At 40.3% G+C, this 27,207-nt stretch overlaps 1 protein-coding gene across 9 annotated transcripts in view; it reads left to right on the forward strand.

Annotated features, from left to right (window-relative positions):
* Positions 1-27,207, forward strand: part of CBFA2T2 (CBFA2/RUNX1 partner transcriptional co-repressor 2) — a 156,580-nt gene that overhangs the window by 57,041 nt on the left and 72,332 nt on the right. For 3 of the 9 annotated variants that reach the window (XM_055104790.2, XM_063600791.1, XM_063600793.1), the window contains exon 1: positions 23,490-23,777. The exons of 4 other annotated variants lie outside the window; for them this stretch is intronic. In XM_055104790.2, coding sequence (XP_054960765.1) covers positions 23,717-23,777 — 61 coding nt within the window. In that variant the 5' untranslated portion in view covers positions 23,490-23,716. Of the gene's footprint in view, positions 1-12,449; positions 12,742-21,208; positions 21,256-23,489; positions 23,778-27,207 lie in introns of those variants that run through there. 2 more of the 9 variants (XM_055104791.2, XM_034947477.3) reach the window with 2 other exon arrangements.

Here is a 27,207-nt window from a genome sequence, read left to right on the forward strand (position 1 = left end):
CTGCTTTTTTTTTTTTTTTTTTTTTTTTTTTTCCCCTCTAAATCAGGTGTCCTGAGAGATTGGGACCAAGAGGGAGATAGAACACTGGCAGTTGGGGTTCATGTTAGGGTTTCAGGCACATCAAAGACAGCATCCTTCTTTGTTTTAAGTTTATAAAATAGGGTTCAATAAATACCTGTCTTATAGAATTTGGACAGTTTTTTCCACATAAAGCCTTCCAGAAGATACTAAGAGCTATAGATTTTAATAACTTAACAAATGTAATAACGTTCTACATTGTCTTTGCAAATAGGTGTATACCCCAAGTATGAATGATACCTTATTTTGGATGGGACAGGATGGTGAAAATGGCCACGATGTTTGGAAAAACCAGTTCAGGGGCAATAATTTTTAATACTTATTAGCAAAGTAGTCTTGAAATTATTAATTTTTTGTCAAAATCCTCCCATTAAAAAATTCTTGAAGACAGCATAATTTGATTTGAATACATCACATTTAATAGAAATTTAATTCACCCTTTCAGACTTTAACTCCCCTCCCCCTATTTTAATTAAATGGAGGGATTGGCTTGGATTCTTTCTAAGCTAATGCTTTGTGGTTTGATCCTGTTAAATTTATTTTTTAAACAAACAGCATATTTTAATTTATTTACCCAACAAATAAGCATTAAACATGTTAATCAAGACACACCACCTGTCCTCAGAGAACAGTAATGGGTACATTTGGTCAACAAATAACTCAAAGTCTGAAGTACTAATGTGGTTATTTATTTATTTATTTATTTATTTATGTAGAGATGGAGTTTCGCTGTTTTCTCCCAGGCTGGAGTGAAGTGGTGCGCTGTTAGCTCACTGCAACCTCCGCTCCCGGGTTCAAGCAATTCTCCTGCCTCAGCTTCCCTAGTAGCTGGGATTACAGGTTCGTACCACCACACCTGGCTAATTTTTGTATTTTTATTAGAGACGGGGTTTCACCACGTTGCCCGGGCTGGTCTCCAACTCCTGACCTCAGGTGATCCGTCCCCTCTCAGCTTCCCAAAGTGCTGGGCTCACACGCTTGGCCTTGATGTGGTCTTATCTGCTGTCAAGCTACATGAGTTGGAAGGCTACATGAGTTGGGGTGGAGAGTTGTCAATGCTGTTTCAGGAATCATTGCTCCTAAAGGGGAGCCATAAGTCTTTAAGTATGGATAGTTTTCCAGGTGAAGAGCTCATTCGACGGAAGTGTTCATAGTGAAAGAAGGAAATCAGTTGGTGGTCTCATTTGAGTAGAGTAACTGTATATCCCTTACTTAAAATATAAAATTAACTGTTGGTTTATTCCAGCAAGTGAAATTTTTGACTTCCATTTATTTTCTGTGCTTTTTTTTTTTTTTTTTGAGATGGAGTTTCGCTGTTGTCGCCCAGGCTGGAGTGCAATGGCGTAATCTCGGCTCACTGCAACCTCAGCCTCCTGGGTTCAAGTGATTCTCCTGCCTCAGCCTCCCAAGTAGCTGGAATTACAGGCATGCACCACCACGCCCAGCTAATTTTGTATTTTTAGTAGAGACGGGGTTTCTCCATGTTAGTCAGGCTGGTCTCGAACTCCCGACCTCAGGTGATCTGCCTGCCTTGGCCTCCCAAAGTGCTGGGATTACAGGTGTGAGCCACCGCACCCGGCTCTGTGCTTTTGTTCCATCAATGTTTTGTTGTTGTTGATTGATTCTCTCTCTGTCGCCCAGTCTGGAGTGCAGTGGTGTGATCTCAGCTCATTGCAACCTCCACTTCCTGGGTTAAAGCAATTCTTGTGCCTCAGTCTCCCATCATAGCTGGGATTACAGGCGCGTGTTACCACGCCCGGCTAATTTTTGTATTTTTAGTAGAGACGGGGTTTCACCATATTGGCCAGGCTGGTCTTGAACTCCTGACCTCAAGAAATCCGCCCACCTTGGCTTCCCAAAGTGCTGGGATTACAGGTGTGAGTCACTTCTCCTGGCCTGTTCCATCAACTTTTAAAAATCTTCTATCACTATTAAGTTTCATTCTTGATTTTTTTCTCCTTTTTCTCTTCTTGCCCTCCCTGCCCTTTTTTTTTCTGCTTACGTAAAATTCTTGATTTTAAATGATGGTCCACAGCTGCTGTAGTCTGACTTGTGTCCCATAAGGGCTGATGACTCAAACATCAGAATTGTTGTTCAGTTTTAATTTTCAAGATCACTTTTGAGTTTGATTGCTTCCCTGTTTTTTTTTTTTTAAGTTGACAAAATTTTTTCCAAGCTTTGTAATGCTCAGTGTGTGAAGCAAATACACAACCATTTATGAAGTCTTTAATAACTAATAAAACTGGAATGTACACATTGTCATATAAATTGGAAAATTAGAATATCTTGTTTGTGGAGAGCATTTTCAGGTTATTTGACTTAACAATGATGTTATGAGACTACATGGAAGAATAATTGGATCTTGAGCTGTTTAAACATGTGCTAAATAGAAAGAAACAAAGCTTCAGAGGACCTCAGGTGACACCTGGTCCTGTCTTCTGATTTTTGACAGATGAGAGTTTTAGGGATTTAGATAATTGGCTTAGTAATTGAATCAGTGAAACAGCTACTCCAGGCTCTTTCTGCTGAATTGTAAGGGGAAACCAGTGTCTCTTGAAATGTTTGCTGTAAAAAAAAAAAGGAAGACACTATTTTCTGATCAGTTGTACATTTCAAATTCTAAACATTTTTTTGAGCATTGTTAAACAGTGTCAAGCCGTGTGGATGTGAAGGTGAATAAGACAGAATAGTGAATAAGATAGCCTTTGTTGTCACAGGAGTTTGCAAGATTATCTAACATTTAGGAAGTGAGACAAATGGGCTCATGCTGTCCCCTGCACCCCAGCAAATGTGTGAAATGTCCCCTTGCTTGTCACTGCACTTCATCGTCCTTCTGCAGGTTTAATGCTGTCCATACATGCTGACTTCCTCCTGCTTCTTTCTGCTAGTCATACCTTTTGCCATCTCAGGGTTCCTATATTATTCTGTTCCCTCTGCCTGAAATACTTCTGAATATTCTTCATCTCCACCCCATCCCCCCTTTTAACCTGATCTACTTCTCCTCTGTCAAATTTCATTTCATCAGAGATTATGTCTATATAGCACACCCCTTAACTCTAGTCCCTGCTGTGAAGCTCATAGTTCTGGTTTTTTTCTTTATAGCACTTAGTATATATTATTATGTTTGTTTGTATGATAATTACATTACTTTTCTCAATAGACTGTAAGCTCCCTGAGAGCAGAGACTGTTTTTCTTTACTGTGTCTCCTGCACTTAGTGTAACCTCAGTAGGTGTTTGAGTATTAGAACTTTTTTTTGTAAAGCTACGTTGTTGCTATAAATCAGAGTTTAGTTTATGTTTTTTGTTTTAGAGGGAGTTTCACTCTGTTACCCAGGCGGGAGTGCAATGGTGCACAGTCTTGGCTCACTGCAGCCTCCACCTCCCGGGTTCAAGCAGTTCTCCTGTCTCAGCCTCCCGAGTAGCTGGGACTACAGGTGCATGCCACTACGCCTGGCTAATTTTTTGTGTGTATTTTTAGTAGAGACATGGTTTCACCATATTGGTCAGGCTGGTCTCGAACTCCTGACCTCAAGTAATCTACCAGCCTCAGCCTCCCAAAGTGCTGGGATTACAGGCGTGAGCCACCATGCCCAGCCAGAGTTTAGTTTTTTGTAAAGGGTCATATAGTGACTGTTTTTGGCTTTGTGGGCCACACGATCTCTGTCCCAACCCTGCTAATGCAGCAGGAAAGCAGCCATAGATAGACAATATGTAAAGGAATGGGCATGGTCCTTTTCCAGTGAAACTTTGTTTACTAAAACGCTAAGCAGGCTATAAGTTTGCTGACTTCTACTATAAATCATCATCCCCTGATCTTGTTGGACTTGAAAGCCCTTGTTATGCAATCTTGCAAATCCCCTCTTAGGATTTTTTGAAAAATGATTTTATTTTTGTATGGTAGATGTTAAAGAGGTGATTTTTAAAAAGTCTGATCTTAAAGTAATGTAAAATACAATCTTAAATATATTAATTATATATTTTTAGTTTCTCCAGTTTACTAGTAGGCATATGCTTTTGTTAACTTTACATTTGTATTTAAGTAAAACATGATTCTTGATATTGATTTTAAAATAAAAAGATTGGTTTGGTTTTGGGATAGATTAAAATGTAGATTGAAATTTTACAATGCGTTTCATTTTCAAAAAAGACTATTTTCGCAACCTGATGCTTGAAATACCATATAATATTATTTTGTTCTTAAGTGACAGATGAAGAAACATTCCAGGTTGCTGTTTGCAGAACTTCTGTGCAAGTAAGGAGTTATTACAATGAAAAGCAAATTCACTATAAGCACCAGTGTTTATTTTTCTTACTTTTTTCTTTTTTTTTTTTTTTTTTCAGACAGTGTTGCTCTGTCACCCAAGCTGGAGTGCAGAGGCATGATCTCAGCTCACTGCAACCTTCGCCTCCTGGGTTCAAGTGATTCTCCTGCCTCAGTCTCCTGAGTGGGATTACAGGCTTGTGCCACCTGGCCCAGCTAGGTTTTGTATTTTTAGTAGAGACGGGGTTTCACCATGTTGACCAGGCTGTTCTCGAACTCCTGACCTCAAGTGATCTGCCCACCTCAGCCTCCTAAATTGCTGGGGTTACAGGGGTGAGCCACTGCACCCGGCCTATTTTTCTTTTTTCTTTTCTTTTCTTTCCTTTTTCTTTTTCTTTTCTTTTCTTTTTTTTTTTTTTTTTTGAGATGGAGTTTCACTTTTGTTGTCCAGGTTGGAGTACAGTGGAGTGATCTCAGCCTCCCAAATTGCTGGGGTTACAGGTGTGAGCCACTGCGCCTGGCTGTTTTTCTTTTTTAACGTTGTTTGAAAGTCTAGAATCATTTTTATGTGCTAGATGAGAGATTTGATCTGATAAATCAAACTCAGATGTCTGCATCTCAAGTGTATTTGTAGAATTATTTTTCTGTTTTCTATTAATTTAGATTGAATGTCAGAGTACCCATTATAGGTATTAAAATGAGTATTACATAAGAAAAAACAACAACTTAAAAATGTTCAGAATTGTTTAAATAAAAACTTTAGACAGACATTTAGCAGAATTTAGGTGAGCATTAAAGGATTCAGGCAGCATTCAAAACTGGAAGAAGTTCAGAGAGCTCTGCTTTAGAAGCAGGCTTTTATAGGCTGAACGCTGTAGCAAAGTAAAGGAATTACTTGATTGGCTGTAGCTAGGCACTTGCCTTATTTGGATATGATCCAGTGGAAAGTCCCTAGTTAGAGGTTTGTTTTTGATTGGTTAAGCTTAAGTTTCATTTTATGTTTACATTGGGCTTCAGTTTGCTTACTAGGCACTGGAGCCAGCTGTCTCAGCCTAATGGCTGCCCAATTTTAAAAAAAAACATTAAAATGGCATGTAGTTGTCATCATCAGAGTAAGAAACCAAAGAAGAGACCGTCATGAATGGGATCATTAGATCATGGACTGACACACATGTTCACTTAATACCCACAAGAGTGTCTTCACACTTTTTTTGTCATGGATGGGACTTGTTTTCTGTTTTTTGTTTTGTTTTGTTTTTGATACAGTAAAATACTTAGGAGTTCTTGCAACTTTCTATAAGTTGTTTACATTTTACTCCAATTGCTTTATCATTGTGTGTATTTTGGAGGTACAGTTTTTTTCCTGAACCACTCTGAAAGTGGAAATATGCCCTTTTATCCCTAAATACTTAAATGCATATTTCCTGAAATCAAAGGCATTTTCTTACATAACCACACATAACCACAGTACAATTATCAAAATCAGAAAATGTAATAATGATACCATACTATTAACCTGATTCACAGACTATATTCAGGTTTTATAAATTATTTCAATAATGTCTTTTATAGCTCTTATACCTCAATCCAATTCAGTCTGTCATCACACACTGAATTTAACTGGCATGTCTCTTTCTTCCTTGCCTTTCCCCTTTCCTCTTTCCTTTTTTCTTCTTTCTTAGAGACAGGGTCTCATTCTGGTGCCCAGGCTAGGGTGCAGTGGTGCAATAATGGCTCACTGCAGCCTTGACCTCCTGGGCTCAGGCAATCCCCCAGCCTCAGCCTCCTGAATACTTGGGAATATAGGCGCATGCCATTATGCCTGGCTAATTTTTTTTACTTTTTGTAGAGATGGAGTCTCACTACGTTGCTCCGGCTGGTCTCGAACTCCTTACCTTAAGTAAGCCACCTTCCTTGGCCTCCCAAAGTTTTGGGATTACAAATGTGAGCCACTGTGGCTCTTTAATTTTTCTTATTCTAAAACAGTTCCTCAGCCTGCCTGCCTCCTCTTCTCCCCTCCTGGTACTTTTCTTTTCTTGACCATTCCAATTTTGAATACAGACCAGTTGTTCTGTACTTAGTTTGGGTTTCGTTGCAGTTACCTTATGATTACATTAATGTTACCAATTTCGGGCTGGAATACTATAGAAGGGATGTATTCTCCTTAATGCCTCATTTAAGGAGGCACATAATCAGTGTGTCTCAATATTAGTGATTGGTTAATCATTGTATTAAGGTCATGTCTGCCAGGTTACTCCACTGCAAAAATTACTATCCTCTTTGGGATTAATAAGTAATTTGTTGGGTATATTTAGAGATGATGAAGTTGTCCTGTTTTTCATTAGTTTTCTATTCACTAGTAGTCTCAGCATCTAGTGGTGATTTTCTTTTTTCTAATTTTTAATTTTTTTTTTGTAGAGACAAGGTCTCACTATGTTGCCCAAGCAGATTTTGAACTCCTGGCCTAAAGTGATTGTTCCACCTTGACCTCCCAGAGTGCTGACATTATAAGCATGAGCAGCTGCACCCTACTAGTGGTAATTTTCTAATTCCATCATTGTTTCTGCATTTACATATTGGCATTCTAATGAAGGAATGCTTTCCTTTCTTCCTTGTTGATTGATTAAAAAAATTAAATATGGATTATGCTCTAATCCATTACTATCATTATTTATTTTGATGCTTAAATTGTTGCACAATTCCAGTGGTAGTCCCTTCTAACTGGCTTTAGTGTTCTTTTGACATACCCCTGTCATTTTTGAGCAGTCTCTTACTTTCTTGCCCAAGGTGTTGCATGCTTATCTTTTTTTTTTTTTTTTTTTTTTGAGACAGAGCCTCACTCTGTTGCCCCGGCTGGAGTGCAATGGCATGGTCTTGGCTCACTGCAACCTCCGCCTCCTGGGTTCAAGGGATTCTTCTGCCTCAGCCTCCCAAGTAGCTTGGATTACAGGTGCCTACCACCACGCCTGGCTAATTTTTGTATTTTTAGTAGAGACGGGTTTTCACCATGTTGGCCAGGCTGGTCTCAAACTGCTGACCTTGTGATCCGCCTGCCTTGGCCTCCCAAAGTGCTGGGATTACAGGCATGAGCCACTGCGCCCAGCCGTGTGCTTATCTTTTACTTTCCCTGCCCTACCAGAGATCAGCTATTTCTCCAAGGATCCTTGGTTTTAGTAGAAAATGTAGTTTAGAAATCAAGATCTGGGTGTTCATTTATAGAAGGGGTCATTGCTTCTAGAACCTCTCAGCAAACAGCTAGGAAGTGTATGTATGAAAGTGTGTTTGCGTGTGTATTTCTATGTCTATATATTTTTTGAGAGACAGAGTCTCACTCTGTCACCCAGGCTGAAGTGCAGTGGTGGGATCATAGTTCACTGCAGCCTCAAACTCCTGGTGTCAAGCAATACTCCCACCTCAGCCTCTCAGGTAGCTAGGACTGCGGGCATGCCCCAACACGCCTGGCTAATTTTGTAATTTTTTGTAGAAATGGGATCTTGGTATGTTGCCCAAGCTGGTCTCAAACTCCTGGCCTCAAGTGATCCTTCCACCTTGGCCTCTCAAAGTGTTGGGATTACAGGCATGAACCACTGTGCCCAGCCACATTTAGGTCTTTTATTTCTCTCTCTCTCTTTTTTTTTTTTCTGTTTTGAGACAAAAATCTTGCTCTGTCGCCCAAGCTAAAGTGCAGTGGCGTGATCTCGGCTCACTGCAACCTCCGCCTACTGGGTTCAAGTGATTCTTCTGCCTAAGCCTCCCAAGTAGCTGGGATTTCAGGTGCCAGCCACTACGCCTGGCTAAATTTTTAGTAGAGACGGGGTTTCACCATGTTGGCCAGGCTGGTCTTGAGTTCTTGACCTCGTGATCCACTCGTCTCGGCCTTCCAGAGTGCTGGGATTACAGGTGTGAGCCACTGCGCCTGGGCTCTCTCTCTCTTTTTTTTTTTTGAGACTCTGTCTCACTCTCGCTCAGGCTGGAGTGCAGTGGTGCGATCATGGCTCACTGCAACCTCCGCCTCCCAAATTCAAGCGATTCTCCTGCCTCGGCCACCAGAGTAGCTGGGATTACAGGAGTGCGCCATCTTGCCCAGCTAATTTTTGTGGTTTTAGTAGAGATGAGGTTTCACCATGTTGGCCAGGCTGGTCTCAAAACTCCTGGCCTCAAGTGAGACATCCTCCTCAATCTCCCAAGGCGCTGGGACTATAGGTGTGAGCTGCCGCGCCAGGCCCTTATTTCTCTTTTAATGTATACGTTCTGCTCCTAACTCCCTCCATCTCCCTTTTTTTCCTTAAGAATCTGGATTGCTTGGACTATAAAGTTTTCCACATTCTCGACTTTGCTAATTGCATCATCATCTTGCCATTAACATGTTCCTGTGTCCCCTCAATGTTTTATAAATTTGCTCAATCATATTGTTTTACTTTTTTTTTTGGGTAAAGCATGATTCATTAGGAGGCATATTAATTTCCAGGTGTCTCTCGTTTTATAATAGTGGCAATTGGTGATCATTAGATTCATTTTTTCATTAGGGATTTGCAAAATGATAATATTCCAGATATATTATTTTGTCATTTATTAGTTGGATTATTTCAATAGAGATCAATTTTTCACCAACTGTTTTGTGGGGGGGCGGTTCTTGAATCTTTATTTTAGATTCGGGTACATGTGCAGCTTTGTTACATGGATGTATTGCATAGTGGTGAGGTTTGTGCTCCTAGTTAGCCTATCATCGAAATAATGAACATTGAACCCAACACTTTTCTCCAACTATTTGTTTAACTAGATGTACAGTTCATATAGGAAAGACAGATGAAATGCTTGATTCACCAGATTTTAGAATGAGTTTGGTTCTCTAGTATTCTCTGAAAGATAAGTAATCAATTAGTTTTTTTAATAGGTATTATTATGAACTCATGATTTAAACATTTTGTTGTGTTTCAATCAATTGCAGCTTCTTTTTTTCCTTTCTTTTTTTTTTTTTTTTTTTTTGAGATGGAGTATCACTCTGTCACCCAGGCTGGAGTACAATGGGGCAATCTTGGCTCCAACCTCTGCCTTCCTGGTTCAAGCGATTCTCCTGCCTCAGACTCCTGAGTAGCTGGAACTATAGGCATGTGCCAGCATGCCTGGCTAATTTTTGTATTTTTAGTAGAGAGAGAGTTTCACTATCTTGGCCAGGCTGGTCTGGAACTCCTGACCTGAGGCGATCTGCCCACTTTGGCCTCCCAAGGTGCTGGGATTACAGGTGTGATCCACCACTCCTGGCCCAATTGTGATTTTTGTTGTTGCCGTTGTTGTTGAGACAGGGTCTTCCTCTGTCACCAGCCTGGAGTGCAGTGGCATGATCTTGGCTCACTGTAACCTCCGCGTCCTGGGTTCAAGCCATTCTCCTGGCTCAGCTTCCCAAGTAGCTTGGATTACAGGCGTCCACCACCACACCCAGCTAATTTTTGTATTTTTTAGTAGAGGCGGGGTTTCACCGTGTTGGCCAGGATGGTCTTGATCTCCTGACCTTGTGATCCACCCACCTTGGCCTCCTAAAGTGCTGGGATTACAGGCATGAGCCATTGCGCCTGGCCAATTGTGGTCATTTTTTATTGCTCCTCAAATTACCCCATCTATGTTAGTGGGAGCCTCTTCACATTAACTCTCTCTGAGTCCTTGGGACATAACTCCAGAAGTGATTGATGGCCTGATTGCTTTCTGTTATGACAAGTTTTGTACATTTTCTGCCCTATACCTGGAGTTGACTATTTTCCTGAAGAGCTCTGCTTCCTTTTATTGGAAAATGCTATTTAGGATCCATAATCTGAGTGCTAGAAGTGAAAGACCCACCTTGTTTTCCTTTTTAAATAACAGTATTTATCACCTCACATGGTTTGTATGGGTCATAATTCTGAGGTGCCTTAGTTCGATGGTAGTGGCTTGGTGTCTGCTGTCAAGATGGCTTACTTACATTGTAGGCAATTTGATACCGGCTATTGGCAAGATATCTCAGTCTCTCCCCATGTGGAAGGCTCTTAGGACTGCTTGAGTGTCTTCACAACATGGTAGCTGGCTTCCTTGAGAACAAGTGATCCAAGACAGCCAGCAGCATCTTTGGATTCATTTTCTTGTCAACAGTGGGGTGTAGTGCTCTAGCTGTGAATTCAGACAACCTGATGCTGACACTAGCTATGTGGCATTAACTTGTTTGAACATTACTTTCCTTAGCTATAACTTTGAGACAATAATACCTACCTTATAGGCCCTTTAACATAGGACCTTTGTAGCAATGCAGGGAACTAGAATAGTCTCTGACACTTAGTGAGTACACATGACAAACACTGAACCTGCTGCTGTTACTATTATTACCACCATCACTGGTATGAAATGAAGCCCTAAAACCTAGTAATTAAGTTACCCTTGACAGAAATAGCCTTCCTTCCTATTTGTCAAAAATTGCCATGACAGAAATATTGTTTACAGATTGCAGATATATCCCAAGTATGGTAGAAGGTTAAGGGTTAGAGAATTATAACCACACCTGTTTGACTATATATATATGCAGGGGATCTTTCATGCCGAATCTGTATTCATGTAGATTTTAGTATACGATATGTGTCATGTAATGTGACCCAGGAAGAAGCCAAGACCCCCGCCTTCCCCTGGCCATCTTTTTGTGCTTTTGCTTTTGCTTTTTTTTTTGAGACGGAGTCTCGCTCTGTCACCAGGCTGGAGCGCAGTGGCATGATCTCAGCTCACTGCAACCTCCACCTCCCGGGTTCAAGCAATTCTCCTGCCTCAGCCTCCCGAGTAGCTGGGATTACAGGTGCGTACCAACAGGCCCAGCTAATTTTTGTGTTTTTAGTAGAGACAGGGTTTCACCATGTTGGCCAGGATGGTCTTGATCTCTTGAGCTTGTGATCCGCTTGCCTCGGCCTCCAAAAGTGCTGGGATTACTGGTGTGAGCCACAGTGCCTGGCCTTTCTTTTTCTTTTCTTTTTTAAAGATGGGGTCTCACTGTTTTGCCCAGGCTGATCTCAAACGCCTGAGCTCAAGCGACCTGACCACCTTGGCCTCCCAAAGTGTTGGGATTACAGGTGTGAGTCACTGCACCTGGCTACCACCACCCACAATCTTTTAACTTTTTATTTTAAAATGTAGATTCACAGGAAGTTATAATGAAAAATGTACAGGGAGGTCCGTTGGACCCTTCACTCAATTTGCCCCAGTGGTACCATTTTGTGTAACTATAGTATGGTATCAGTTGTCAACCTTTGATTTTTATTTAGCAGAAATTGACTGAGCAGCTATTATATGCTAGCTCTTTGAGGTATAAAGGATTAAACTCTGACCTTACGGGTTTCTGTCATCTCTCTGGATTTTCATTGTTATTGTTCTTAAAATACTTTTTATTTTGGCGACTCATTGTTGACACTTATATTAGCAGTTATTTTAATGTTAAATATTATGTTATTTCTGACATTTATATTTGCTCTGTTTTAAAACAATTTTGCATTGTGTCCCCATCTTCCATTTATAATCTTTACAGCATCAGAACCATGTTGCCTGCATTGTCTTATTTTAATCACGTGCCAGTTTTGCAGTGCTACCAAGTCTGGATCTGAGAGGCAGCTTGTGTGAATCATTTACATACATTTCTGTTTATATTCCCCAAATTAATTTGCAACTTTATATTTTTCATCCAATTATATGTTCAAAACAGATTTTTAATAATTGATTTTAAGAAGGAATTTGTTATATTAGGATTTAAAAACTGGCTCAAAAAACAGAAGCTATTAAACAATAGCAGAAACCAGACAGTATATAGGACTTTAAATGGTAATTGCTAAACATTTGAATGTTCCCAAAAATGTGAGTCTGTGTGTCTCTGTGTGTCTCTACGTGTTATTCCACTAGGGATTTGCACAGATAGGTTTTGCACAGTATCCTTGCTGTTATTGTCAGCCATGAACAAATTACACGTATTTAACAAGTTAATGTCAGATTGGCCAGGAGCCACTGGGAGGTGTGTACTTAGTGACATCAGCTGGCAAAGAGCCCTGGTAACAGGGAGAGTTGGAAGGGTAGTGGAGAGAGAGGAAGCAGGAGGGAGGGAGAAAAAGAGAGAGACTGACTATATCTGGGGATTCTGGCAAGGTGAAGAGCTGGTCTGTTTGGCAGGACCTTCCCATCTGGGATCCATCTGTGTTTCCCTGGAATGGGACAGGCAGCTCTAGTCAGTGAGAAATCGCAGATGTGAGAGAGCTGACACATGTCCAGCTAATGAAAGGAGGAGGAAGGCTGGTCTCCGATTGAGCTTTGAAGATTAGGAGGAGAAAAAGAGGAGCTTTGGAATATCTATTTCAAATAAATTTGGTGTATTTAAGAATCTGGATTGTTTATAATTTGGGCATTTGGGGTAAGTACATTTTAATATAGTTTTGGGGGTTAAAGTGCACAATTCTCTGCCTTTCAAAGCTTTTTACTTCTTTCAAATTACGATGATATAAATGTTTCTTGATATTTGATACAAGAGTTCAGCCTTTCTACTCGGTTTTATTTTAATGCTTCATTTTATTTATGTTTCTATTTTTCTGTTGCCAACTTTATATTTGAATGTCATGCTTTTTTGAATGCAAGGTTTACTTAATAATTAGATGTAGTATATGAATTCTACAGCTAGAAAAGTAGTCCCACAAATATTTCTGTAAGGTTTTCCATGTTGGATTGTTCTGTGATGTTTAGAGGGAATTTTTTTCCCCTTTAGTATGCATAATACAAATAGGCCATATTAAAAAGATGGCTCATAAAACACTCTTTTCTATTGTCAGATTTTATTTCAGTATATGCAGGCAAATTATAACTAAAAGAGGTTGAAGCAAAACTAACAGCATCTCTTCGTTTTAGATATATCTAACAGTTTTTCATTTACATTTTGCTCCTATGCTGTTTTCTTCTGTTTTCTTGCTACATATAAAATAAATAACATCAATGAATCTGACTTGAATTGTGAGTTTGGGGTAGTTTTGTGATGCAATAAATTCATGTGCATATAACTACGTACTGTGTTCTGTAGTCCTGGTTAGTTTGTGATGCCTATTTTAGATTTTTGCTATTTCTTATATATAAGAAATAGAGATGGGTCTCACTGTGTTGCCCAGACTAGTCTCTAAAACTTCTAGGCTCAAGTGATCCTTCTGCCTCAGCTTCCCAAAGTGTTGGGATTGCAGGCATGAGCCACTGCACCTGGCCACTTTTTACTGTTTCCATACATTGTATTCATGTTTTTGAGGCCTTCGAATCTAGGCTTCCTTTCCATGTTCTATGGAAAGAACATGAGTTTGGGAGTTACACAAACTGTGTAGCCATTATTTACTAGTTCTGTAATCTCAAGCAAGCCACTATTCTCTTTGAATCTCTATTTTGTGTAATTCCTGAGTGATGTTGTTATTGGGGAAATTTGTCTGGCACATAGAAAGCATGCAAGTTAGTTTCAAGAGTTCTAGATGTTCACTTTTTTTGCTGCGATAGATTCCTAAACCCCTTGCATTTTTAACTTCAGCTCCTGGGCAAGAATGGGTCTGGCCTGTAGTTCTAGTTTTCAGGGCGCCCTTCCTCTTGCTGTACTCGTCTCAGATTGTCTGCATCTATTCTAAATGTTCTATGCTATATTTGCCAAACTATACCAGAACAGAAGAACTTTGAAAAAGTCAACAAGCAGGAGTGAGGTATTGAATTGTACTGCTTTGTGACGACACTGTTGAAATTGTTCCCCCCACTCCGCGACCTCCCGCTGGCAAATTGTTTTTCCCCCGTATATTACAAGTCACGCAAAAATTCTACCATTTCTCAAATAGAAACTTTAAAAAATATTTTTATTCCTTAAAATTCTTCAGCCTTTATTTATATTAATTGGGTAATTAAGTGGACAGTATAGTACTCTTCAATTTCTTCCTTCAATTTTATAGTCAGATTTCTTGAGGTGGAGGGGACTTTTTTCTTTTTCTTTGTTTTTTTTTTTTCCCGAGATGGAGTCTCACTCTGTCGCGCAGGTGGAGTGCAGTGGCGCGGTCTCGGCTCACTGCACCCTCCACCTCCCGGGTTCAAGCTATTCTGCCTCAGCCTCCCGAGTAGCTGGGAGTATAGGCGTGCCACCATGCCCGGCTAATTTTTGTATTTTTAGTAGAGACGGGTTTCACTATGTTGGTCAGGCTGGTCTTGAACTCCTGAACTTGTGATCCGCCTGCCTCAGCCTCCCAAAGTGCTGGGATTAAAGGAGTGAGCCACCGTGCCTGGCCCTCTTTTTTTCTTTTCTCTTTTCTTTTCTTTCTTTTTTTGGGGACATGGTCTCAAACTCTGTTGATCAGGCTAGCATGCAGAAGCATGATCATGGCTCACTGCAGCCTTCACTCTTCCGGACTTCAGTGATCCTCCCACCCGGGCCTCCTGAGTAGCTGGGACCACAGGCACGCACCACCACGCCCAGCTAATTTTGGTAGTTTTTATACAGGTGGGGTTTTGCCATGTTGCCCAGGCTTGTCTCAAACTCCTGGCCTCAAGCAATAGAGCCACCTCTATTGTGTCACTAGACACTCATGTCTAGGAGACATGAGTGGGGAGAAAAGGACTTAATGCTTTTCTGTAGGATAGGGCCTACTATAGAGGGCCTGAAAAGGGGATTTCATATGACTGTGTCCATGCTAGGAATACTTTGGATGCTAGAGTTTCAGGAAACAAATAAGAAAAAATATGCATTTTAGGATGTGAAGATTCACTCACTGTAAATAAAGTTGGGTGATTAAAAGTCTTGCTAGGACCAGACATTTCAGGAGAGTATTGCTTGCTACTGAGGTTATAACCAAGATACATTTGAGTTGAATACTGGAGAAAATCATGATTCTTTCTGAAGATTATGGAAGCATCATGAGAATCTTACTACTAGGAGGAAATTCTCCTAAATTGGCTTCCAGTAATGACCCAAGCATATTTTCATAGCGAGGGTCCTTGTTGGACTGGAGGCACATAATGCAATAATGCCAATAAACTGGAGATGAGGATAATGACATTTAAGTGGCTTTGCGGGAACATCAAAAAATACATTTGAGTGAACAAATGTATTTAATACACAACTGGAAAAATTCAGTTGGATCCGAAAGATTGGTTGGGTCATTTCATTGATGGTTATTCTAAGGCTACTCAGTGCTCATAAGTTCCCAGAGATGACCTATGGACAATATTAGGATTGGAAAGGATCCTTTGGATAATCTAGTCAAACACATTATTTTATAGATAAAATAGGAAAGTTGAGGGAAAGATAATGGGATGGCAAATAGTCTCCCCAGCCCAGAGTTCAATATCCTCCTGGTTGCTGGCTGAGCTTAGACTAGAATTATGTTGAGTTTCCAGGACACCCATTTTACGAATGTTATTTTGAATTGCCTGTTGTATGTGATAATATGGTAAGGGATTTTTTTTAAAAGGTGAAATCTCATAGAGGAGATAAAGTGTACAAAAAGTGGCTGGGCGCCAGTAGCTCACACCTGTAATCCCAGCACTTTGGGAGACCAAAGTGAGCGGATTACTTGAAGTCAGGAGTTCGAGACAAGCCTGGCCAACGTGGCGAAACCCCATCTCTACTAAAAATACAAAAATTAGCCGGGCGTGGTGACATGTGCCTGTAATCCCAGCTACTCAGGAGGCTGAGGCAGGAGAATCAATTGAACCTGGGAGGCGGAAGTTGCAGTGAGCTGAGATCATGCCACTGTACTCCAGCTTGGGCGACAGAGCAAGACTCAGTCTCAAAAAAAAAAAAGTACAAAAGTAGTAAGTCCTGAAAATTAGCACCAACTGTAGGAATCAGAGAACCTTCCTAAAGGAGGTCACGTTTGATCAGAATTTAGAAGGACAGGAAGGATTTGGACTTCTCATGTTTGGAAGGAGCATAGTGGCAGGATGGAAAGGTTCCCTTTCTTCTAGAGCCTTAAATTAAACTTTATTAAATGCATAATTACATAGTATTCATTTCTACCATGTTTTGAAGTATGTCTAGCTGTTGCTGTCTTTCCAAATCCAAGATCAGTTGTTTACTTCTGAGATACTTACCTTTATGCATGCATAGCCGTCTTTTATATGTGTCATTTATATACCAGGAAGCTGTGATTTAAAAGATTGCTACCATGATGGACTCTGTGGATTGTTTAATTTTCCCTCCAAGTTCAAGTCAGTAAATAAAGGAATTAGTGGTGGTTGTATCTTGCAGAAAAACAACATATTATAACTGGTGGTTGTATTTTCACTGGCTGATGGACTTTCCAAACAGCATTTGACTTTTGAGAACTATATGATGACACAGATTGATACTGGGGAATTTAAAATGCATATGGATTTAATTTTCCTAAAGCATGCCAAAACCTGAAAAAGCAACTCTTTGTGTTTTGTTTAAAGCAACAGCTCATGGAAATCCTGTTATCGTTCAATCCTCAGCAGTTTGTTATAGATGCCTGGCAAGGTGGGATGCAGTTCTGTATATGTATACGTATTATCTGCAGTTGTCTCTCGTAGCTGGAGCTCTGCAGTAAATGGAGTGTGTACAGTAGTCTCCCCTTAGTCGAAGTTTCGCTTTCCAGGGTTTCAGTTACCTGTGGTACAGTACGCTAAGACATTCTGAGAGAGAGACCACATTCACATAACTTTTATTACAGTTTATTGTTATAATTGTTATAATGTTTTATTCTTGTTAATCTCTTACTGTGCCTACTTTGTAAATTAAACTTTTTTTTTTTTTTTAATTTGAGACGGAGCTTCACTCTTGTTGCCCAGGCTGGAGTGCAGTGGCGTGATCTTGGCTCACTGCAACCTCCGCCTCTCAGGTTCAAGCAATTCTCCTGTCTCAGCCTCCCAAGTAGCTGAGATTACAGGCATGTGCCACCACGCCCAGCTAATTTTTTGTATTTTTAGTAGAGATGGGGTTTCACCATGTTGGCCAGGCAGGTTTCAAACGCCTGACCTCAGGTGATCTACCCGCTTCGGCCTCCCAAAGTGCTGGGATTACAGGCATGAGCCACCACGCCCAGCCTGTAAATTAAACTTTATCGTAGGTATGTATGTATAGGAGAAAACATAGTATATATAGGGTTTGGTACTGTCTGGGGTTTCAGGCATCCACTGGGGGTCTTGGAACGCATCTCCTGCAGACAAGGCGGGGACTATTTTCATTTGATTGTGGTAGTTTGGACAGATGGAGAGAAGACGGTCAAAGATTGTGTGTGGGTTTTGACATGAGGCTGTGTAACCATAAGCTGATTTAACCTTCACCTCTAAGCCTCAGTTTTCTCAACTGTAAAATGGGAATAAAAATGAGTTCTAAGGATTTAATTAGAAAGAAATTAGCATGATACTTCCTGCATCAGCACTCAATAAGATTTCTCTTTCCATGTGATTTTTTCCCAGTCCCCCAAAAACATTGAAGTCACAATAACTAAAAGATTTACTTAAAATGGGAGTCTTGGATATTTTCACTGTCTCACTTGAGACTGACAGGGAACCCAGTTCCCTAACTAATTCTAAGTCATGGGAGAAGGGTGCGTGTAGAGAATGCTGTAGAGAATGCGGCAGTCTTTAAAAACTCAAACCTGTTGCTGTGTGGCAAGCTGTTAACATTTAGGGACCTTGCACCACTTACTCTGCTGGAAGAGCTGGGGGATGGGCTGCTTTGAGGGTGACAGATGTGTCCTCTGCTGCCGGCGGGCGCGTGCCGGCTCTGTCCCTCTGCTCCCAGCACCAGGTGCAGCCATTGTTCTGGCTGGTCTCTCTTCATCCGGCCTCGTCTGTTACTCTGCTCTTTCTAGCTCATTGTTTCTGTAGGAAATTAGCATTAAAAACCCATCTGAAACCCCCATGTCCCTCAACTGCAGGTGACTGTTATTGGCCCCAGCTGCCACCCTTGCGCTTGATTACTTCCATATGGGTCTATGCAAAGAAGTAGTAGCCATTTATTGATTTCCACCACAACCCCAACCTCTATTACTCAAACTATAATACCCTGAAATCTATTAGACCCCCAGTAGGCTGTATAGCTCAGTTGGCGCTACAACTGTGATGAACGTTTTACAAGCAAAACTAATTACACCCTTTTCCCCACCCCCATCGCCTCCTCCCTAAATATTAAATGTAGAAACACCAGAGTGTCATAAGTGGAATAGTAAATCTTTTAAATGTCTGCAAATGAATCTGTTTCTGAGTAGTAAAGCCTTTAGACTTTGGATGGGATTTTATGGAAAATTTTAGTCACTGCTTTAATATTTCATGCCACACCCATAATATTCAAGCAAATCGTGGCCCAGTAGGCCCCTTGGGTGGGGGTAGGGCACACAAAAATTTTCATCACTTGCTTTTTGGTTTGTTAAATTTAATCCAGTGGGCAGTATGTTAGGAAAGGGGCCTAGTTTAAAAGGATAATATGTTTTGTGGGAGAAAACAACATGCAGTCATTGTTAAATGCTTTAATTTTGCATTATTTTGTTGTTTGTTCTCTGTGTTTACACAAATAATTGTTCTAGTTTACTCATTAGAATAAATACCACAATGAGAAGGTCGATGTTTTAGACTTTTTTCTTCCTTCATCAGTAAACAAACTTAAGTGTTCCACTTTGGTTATTGTTCTAAATCAAGATTGTAATCTCAAACAGGTAATAAGTTCTCAGCTTCAAACTCTAGATAGAATTTCAAGGACAATCCAAAGTTGTTATTGACTCCTGATGAATTGTATTGTGACCTTGACAAAGTCACTGCCCCGTCAGTGAAGGGTATTCTGGTAGCCTTTACAAGTCAATAGCCCAGGAAATCAAGGGGGAGGTCATTGACTTTTGCCTGTTGAGAGTTTAGCAGTGTAACCCAGTTTTAAAGTAAAATCTTGAGTTTACAGCATTTTAAATTAAATTATTTAATAATTCGGACAATTTAAAGTAACAATTTCAATGTTTTAAACTTAGCTGCATAGAGCTTTTATCGTAAGGAACATAGGGCCATTTCTGTTGGAAGAAATGTCTTTTTGGCTTGCTTTCTTTATATTCTATTTATTTTGGAGTTTAAAAAGGTACTAAAGCCAGGCCCTATGGTGTGTGCCTCTTGTCTCAGGTACTCAGAAGGCTGAGGCAAGAGGATTACTTGAGCCCAGTCATTCAAGACAAGCCTGGGCAACATGGCCAGACCTGTAATCCCAGCAGTTTGGGAGGCCAAGGCGGGCGATCACCTGAAGTCAGGAGTTGGAGACTAGCCTAGCCAAAATGGTGAAGCCCCATCTTTACTAAAAATACAAAAAAACTAGCCAGGTGTGGTGGCACATGCCTGTAATCCCAGCTACTGGGGAGGCTGAGGCAGGAGAATCGCTTGAACCCAGGAGGCAGAGTTTGCAGGGAGCCGAGATCATGCCACTGCACTCCAGCCTGGGTGACAAGAGCGAGACTCCATCTCAAAAACAAACAAATAAACAAAAAAAGATACTAGAATTTGAAAAGCCCCTGGCAGCCAACATTTTACCTGACAGCTCCTATGAAGGCAAGCCTCTAGGTAGAGCAATGTGATTATATTTAGAATAGGTTAGGAGTTGTAGTATTTGAAGAGTTTTTTTCAGAGCTTTTTAATCTGCTCCTTCGTTTTAAGCAGTGGAGAAATTGAAAGGTAGGGAAGTCAGTAAAGGGGAAGAGTTGAGATTTGAAACAGAGCCGTCTCTGACTCCAAATTAAGTGTACTTTGATTTGAAGTTTGGAGCTAGTACATGTTGGGAATGTTGATCAGTATTGCTATAGATATTGTCGTCTTGAGGTGAGTACATGTGCTGTTAACCCTTCTTTCTGGTACTTAGGAAGAATGGGGGTTTCCTTCTGTGGCCTTACTGATTCTTTCATTCTGTCATTGTACATACTGAGAAACAAAGTTGAATAGTAAAAGGAGTTTGCAGTCTAATGTGAGACTCATTTTCTTTTCATCTGTTTTAATTTTATTAAGTTGTCCTCTCTCATTCCTAGGGCTAATGCCACAATGAAACTGGAAATAAGTTTTCTTGCACTGTGAATGTGAACTGAGGTTTCCACAAGCAAACTGTGCTTCTGTCTCCCCAAGTAGAGAAGCATGGCAAATAACCACAAGTGCTTTGTCGGGGCCCCAGGCTTCTCACTTACCTTTCCCCAGTCCTGGCTCTGTTCTTCATGTCTAAAGTAAGGGAGGACAACAGACTTGGTGTGTGTGTGACTGACCTTCTAGAAATGTTAACTTCCATCTTTATCTTGGAGAATGAATTGAAGTGTTTCCCTGCCTTTCCATCCAAGGGAACCACCTCTAACAACAAATCTTTTTAAGTGGGTCTGGAGGGGGGACAGAGAATTGGTGATTTGTCTTGGGAATTATGTTGTTTTTTGGAGTCAGTTTCAAACACTTCAGTAAAAATGTTTAAGGCTCTTCAACTTTTTTGGTTTGTTTCATTTTAATGTACTACTTTATTCTATTTTTTCACATTTTGTATGCACAAATCAATAGATACTCTTAATTGAATAAGTGAAAATAGTGGGTGACTTTAAAGATAGATGTTTCGTTTTCCTTATTTTGATGATTACTTTTAAAATTTTAATGTGTACTTGACATAAAATCTAAAATGTCAATTCATATATCCATTTTTTTCTTTAAGTACAGAAGTCTTAGAACACTTCAAATTCAGTAACTTTTTCAATATATTACCGCTGTCTAGGATTTTGTTTCCATTTTGTTTGTTACACTCCCAGCCAAAATAATAGTTACCATTATTTTTAAAGCTATTAATTTTGATTTACCAATATATTTATTGAATTATCTGGTCACTTTGCATATTTATCACAATTTTCCTTCTAGGTTAATAATTCCTTCCTGCCAAGTGTATCTGTTAATAATTCTTGGAGAATCTGTAAGTAGTACACTCTTTTTGCTGATCTGAAGATATCTTTATTTCACCTTTACTTGAATGATAGTTAAATGTGGTTAGAGTGTAAAGGTTGACAGTTATTTTCCATTAGCACTTGGGAGTGGTGATTTCTTTTCTTGTGTTTTGTTTGTTTGGTTGGTTTGTTTGGTTTTTGAGATGGAGTCTTGCTCTGTCGCCCAGGCTGGAGTGCAGTGGCACGATCCCGGCTCACCATAACCTCCGCCTCCCAGGTTCAAACGATTCTGCTGCCTCAGCCTCCAGAGTAGCTGGGACTACAGGCGCCTACCACCACGGGCCTGGCTAATTTTTGCATTGTTACTAGAGACGGGGTTTTGCCATGTTGGCCAGGCTGGTCTTGAACTCCTGACTTCAGGTGATCTGCCAACCTTGTTTATATGAGGAAGTCCCTCATAAATTTTAGAATAATATCTGTAAAGATGGTGGTAGGGTATTAATGTTAATAATTTTGGTAATTATACTGGGCTTATAAGTAAACATCCTAACTCTTAGCATTTACACACTGAAATATTTAAGCATAAGGGAGTGTAATGTTTCCAGCTTGCTCTCAAGTGGTTTAGATAAAAATATAGGTAGATAGAGAAAAAGAAAGTGATTTTTATAAATGGATGAATTAATTGGTGAATTTAGCTAAATGATATTAACAGAATTATTTGAATAGTCTTGCAAATAAAAATGTTTCTAAATTTGAATAAAAGAAAGTACTGAGCCCATTAACAAAAAAATATGTATATGAAATTAAGTGTTAATTTAGGACTCTCTGAAGAAGTAAATTGAGCTGTGTGCTGAATAACAATAATGAAGTAGTCGGTAGATGTCAGTGATAAGAATATTCCAGTGCAAAGGCTCAATGATGGGAATGAACTCAATATGTTCAAAGAATAGAAAAATGGCCGATGTAGATATAATGTAGTGGACGAAGAGAAGAGCGTAGAGAGACAGGAGACAGAAGTTCATGTAGAGCTTTTAAAGCCAGCATAAAGCTTTGTAATCCAATGAATTTGGATTTCATTCTGAGTGATGGGTAACCATTGAATAGTTGGGGCAGTAATGTGATCTGATTTACATTTTATAAAGATCATTCTTCCTGTCATATAGAGAAAGAATTTTATAGGGCATGGCTGGAAGCAGCAAGACCAGAAGTGAAAAGTGACAAGTTTGGCCCAGCTTTATGGCAGTGAATATAGTAGAGGACAGATGATTTGTTATATTTTAGAGGAAGTTAAGTTTTCTGAACTTGTTGATAGATTGAATGTTGAGAGGGGGAGGGGTGTTTTCAAATAATTGTCAGATCTGTCTTCCTTATTATTCATCCATTCATTTGAATATTTAGGTGCCTACTGTGTGCCAGGCATTATTCTAGGTATTGGAGTTACATCAATGAGTAAAGCAAAGCCCCTGCCCTCATGGAGATTAAATTCTAGTAGAAGAGACAGGCAGTAAAGATGATTAATAAGTAATATATATGTAGCCTAAAATGTATGTTTATGTATATTTAAGATGTTTTTTAATGTTACAAAAAATGAAAGCGCTAAGGAGAAAGGGAAAGGGTTTAAGGAGATCCAGGTTAGTTTGAGGAGGGTAGTCAAGGAGGATCCTCACTGAAAGGTGATTATTTTAAGAATGCAAAGAGATGATGGATGTAAGTGTTCAGTACTGTATGTGACACATTGCTTCTCAGTTTCTGAGTACTACATCTTCTTCTTCTTCTTTTTTTTTTCTTTTGAGATGGAGTCTCGCTCTGTCGCCCAGGCTGAAGTGCAGTGGCGTGATCTTAGCTCACTGCAACCTCTGCCTCCTGGGTTCAAGCAATTCTACTGCCTCAGCCTCCCAAGTGGCTGGGACTACAGGCGTGCACTACCATGCCTAGCTAATTTTTATATTTTTAATAGAGACAGGGTTTTACCATATTTGCCAGGCTGGCCTCGAACTCCTGACCTCGTGATCCGCCCACCTCAGCCTCCCAAAGTGCTAGGATTACAGGCTTGAGCCACCACACCCGGCCCTATTATTATTATTATTTTGACACAGGGTCTTAACTCTTCACCCAGGCTGGAATGCAGTGGTGCCATCATGGCTCACTGCAGCCTTGACTTCATGGGCTCAGGTAGTTGTCCCACCTCAGCCTCCCGAGTAGCTAGGACTAGAGGCATTTGCCACCATACCTGGCTAATTTTTCTTATTTTTTTTTTTTGTAGAGGTGGGGTGTTGCCATGTTGCCCAGGTGGGTCTCAAACTCCTGGGCTAAAGCGATCTTCCCATGTTGGCTGCCCAAAGTGCTGGGACTACAGGCAAGAGCCACCATACCAGTTCCTGTCTAGATATTATGATGAAGATTGAGGATGGTAGTTTTTGTGGAGCACAATCCTGACTGTACCTGTGATGTTGCATTCATCTTTTGGAACATAAGCAGATCACCAGGTGAATGGCTAAAGAATCTGGAATAAGCTTGAAAGAAATACAGGTCCTGGCAAGGCAATGGAAAGGTATGTGTGAAACATTCATTTCTAATAGAGGACTAATTTAATAACAGAAATATACTCTTCCCTAGAAACAATTTGCTTTAAAGGCCAGGCGTGGTGGCTCACGCCTGTAATCCCAGCACTTTGGGAGGCCAAGGCGGGTGGATCACCTGAGGTTGGGAGTTCCAGACCAGCCTGACCAACATGGAGAAACCCCGTCTCTACTAAAAATACAGAATTAGCCAGGCGTGGTGGCATATGCCTGTAATCCCAGCTACTCGGGTGGCTGAGGCAGGAGAATGGCTTGAACCCGGGAGGCAGAGGTTGCAGTGAGCCGAGATCGTGCCATTGCACTCCAGCCTGGGAAACAAGAGTGAAACTCCATCTCAAAAAAACAAACAAACAAAAACTCTTATAAAAAGTTGTTTTCTTTTTAAGCAGGGAAGCGTGACTTCATTGGCATTTTGAGATGGAGGCTTCTGGGCAAAAGAAGAATTTCATGGGGGTATTTTGAGATGAGTATGATCAATCTAGTCAAGAGATGGGGAATGTCTAAGCTTTGTCTCTTGTAGGTGGAATGGAGAAGGGCAAAGGGTTTGAATTTTGGTTGTGTGGTGTGAAGAATGATTGGTCTTAAAACAGATTTAAAATGAAAAGATTAAACTGATCAATGTTTTTTGTGCTTTTAAAAAATGTGGCTGATAAAGCGTTTTTGTGCTTTTAAAGGGAGCCTGGGTGAATAGGCTTTGGTACTGTATGTATTGTATTAAACATTTGGAGTGGCAAAATAATTTCTAAAATATTTCTAGCAACTTCATTTTCATTTTATCTGCAGGATGAAAAAGTAAATTTGGGGATTGTTGATTAAATTAGCAAACCATATGGTTGTTTGCGCAGACTGACTGCTATGCGAGGTAGCTGTGTTATTTTTCTTTCAGGATATGCTGTTGTATCTGATGCCAGTGTTCTGAAACACTTATTTTCTAGTCAACAGTAGGTGAAGCAATTATTTCTAGTCATTATGTTTTTTCTTGATGCCTTAATTAATGTCACAATTTGTGAATGCTTTACCCTGCTGTTTAAAATTAGTTTAATATTTTAAAAGATTAAATCTTCACATTTATGTAATGCTTCCCAACCTCTTTTCACATCATAGCATACATAGAAAGTATTAAGTTCTGATTGGCTGTCCCAGGCTGAGGAAATCAGTATCTCAGTAAACTGATAATCATTCTTCATAACTCTCTGGCGTTGGTCCCTGGCACACAGCTTGGGAAGTTCTGTCTTAATAGAAAAGATATAGAAACCTTTCTGTACTGTATTGCAGTTAGTTAAGAGGAATTAGGAAAGAGTTATAGAGTCTTTCTTAATAGGGTTTTTTTTTTCCTCTTTCACTAGAAGCCTAAATCTCACCAAATTATCGGGTGTTATACTAGGAGCTATGGTTATAAGAGTGAAGAGCTCAAGGAACTCACAGACAGACAGGCACAGAAACAAATCACCTGTGGCACAATATGACAAATGACACCACAGAGTTGTTTATTTTTATTTTTATTCTTTGAGACGGAGTCTCAGTCTGTCGCCCAGGCTGGAGTGCAGTGGCGTGATCTCAGCTCACTGCAAGCTCCACCTCCCGGGTTCACACCACTCTCCTGCCTCAGCCTCCCGAGTAGCTGGGACTACAGGCGCCAGCCACCAGGCCCGGCTAATTTTTTTTTTTTTAATGTATTTTTAGTAGAGACGGGGTTTCACCATGTTAGCCAGGATGGCCTCGATCTCCTGACCTTGTGATCCACCCACCTTGGCCTCCCAAAGTGTTGGGATTACAGGCGTGAGCCACCACGCCTGGCCTAAGAGGTGTTTATAAGAAGCTGTAAGAGTCCAAATGTGGGAGGATTTATTTCTGTCAAGGTGCACTTGAGTCTATCAGGGAGGACTTGGAGTTAGACCTTAAAGTAGGAGTTTCTAAAGTGCCAGAGACAGGGAAAGCAGGGCATTGCAGGTGGAGAGCACAACCTGTTTTATAGGCTTTCTGCCTGCTTAATGTCTAGCAGAGGTCTCATCTTACTATAAAAGTAGATACTGGAACTTAGGAGTTTGCTCTGATGGCAGACATGGATACTTGCCCTGCCAGAGTGCCCATCTACCTTCCATTTATGTTGTTTGGATTCAGTCTCCACTATACTATAGCCTTATATTTGCATGGTGCTTTTAATTTTCAAAGCTTTTTATCCAAATAACAGCCCCTCAGGGATAGGAAATAAAAGCCAGCTGGTAGTGTTTTTATTTTTATAGAGGAGAAAACTGAGACATCACCATCATATCAGCATTTCATTTCCCAGATAAGAAGGTCTTTTTTTCATCTCTTGATTGCAAAGGGTGCTGCCCAACAGGAATAACCTCTCCCAATTTTCTGGGCACAGCCCAAAGTGCTGACTGAGGCAGCCACCAGGAGGGCGCCAGCAAGGCAGACAGCATGGCTGCTGATCACAGAGCTAACAGCTCGACATCTGCAGGCTGCAGCTGTACATTTTTGCTACAGCACATCCGTATTTCTGCTCACACTTGTGAAGAATCACAGAGTTTGGAAGAATATGAGTTAAACCGTTCCAAGTGTATAAGTGTGCTCCATCTCTGGGAGTTTTATTCTGTACTGGGTGGAGTGGTCTATGAGATCTTATAGCTGCTACTTTTCTCTGTTTATTTATTGCCATATTTAGTCCATCTTCCCTGTCCTAATTTTAGTTCAATGCCAAAAAAAGATGGAGCACTCCATAATAGATGAATTGAGAGGGTGCTGATTGTGTCACTGAAATGTTTGCCAAAGAAATTGTTTTTCTAGCTGATTTTGTTCTGCCTCCATCTTTCAGTCTATTTGGAAAACACAGTAGAGTACCTGGTTATCTTTCAGAGTGTCATTGTTAAATAATCATTTCAGTAAGCAGTGATGGCTGTTGACCATTTTAGACTTGTGCCTATACTATTTATCCATTTTTCTAATATACCTGGATTTTTTAAAATATTGATGGATAAAAACTTTCTGGATTGTTGATTTTGAGGAGGTATACCAAGAAGAGAAGGGTGATCTTGGTGTGGAGCCAACATCTTTGAAATCTTGGCTTACTTGTTCTTACTCCTTAAGGCACCCCATTGCCACTCCTTAAGCCCATGTATTTGACAGTGGGGCTTTTTGTCAGAAGCCTCTCTGATTGTCATTTGGGGACTTAAATGGGCTCCTACATAACAGCTTCTATGCTTCAATTTTCTAACTTGTCCAGGGTGTGCTTCAGCTGTAGACTGTGTATTTACGTTCATATATTTGTGAAGAAAGACAGGAACTATATAGTAGAATGTGAAGTCTCTCTGAACTGTAATCAATGAGTCTTATTAAATTCTTGGTCACAATGTGCAAACTTCATTGAGTCCTACAATAATTAATTCTTTTTGCATTATT

Source organism: Pan paniscus, chromosome 21 (assembly GCF_029289425.2).
Source record: "Pan paniscus chromosome 21, NHGRI_mPanPan1-v2.0_pri, whole genome shotgun sequence".
NCBI classification, from domain to species: Eukaryota; Metazoa; Chordata; class Mammalia; order Primates; family Hominidae; genus Pan; species Pan paniscus.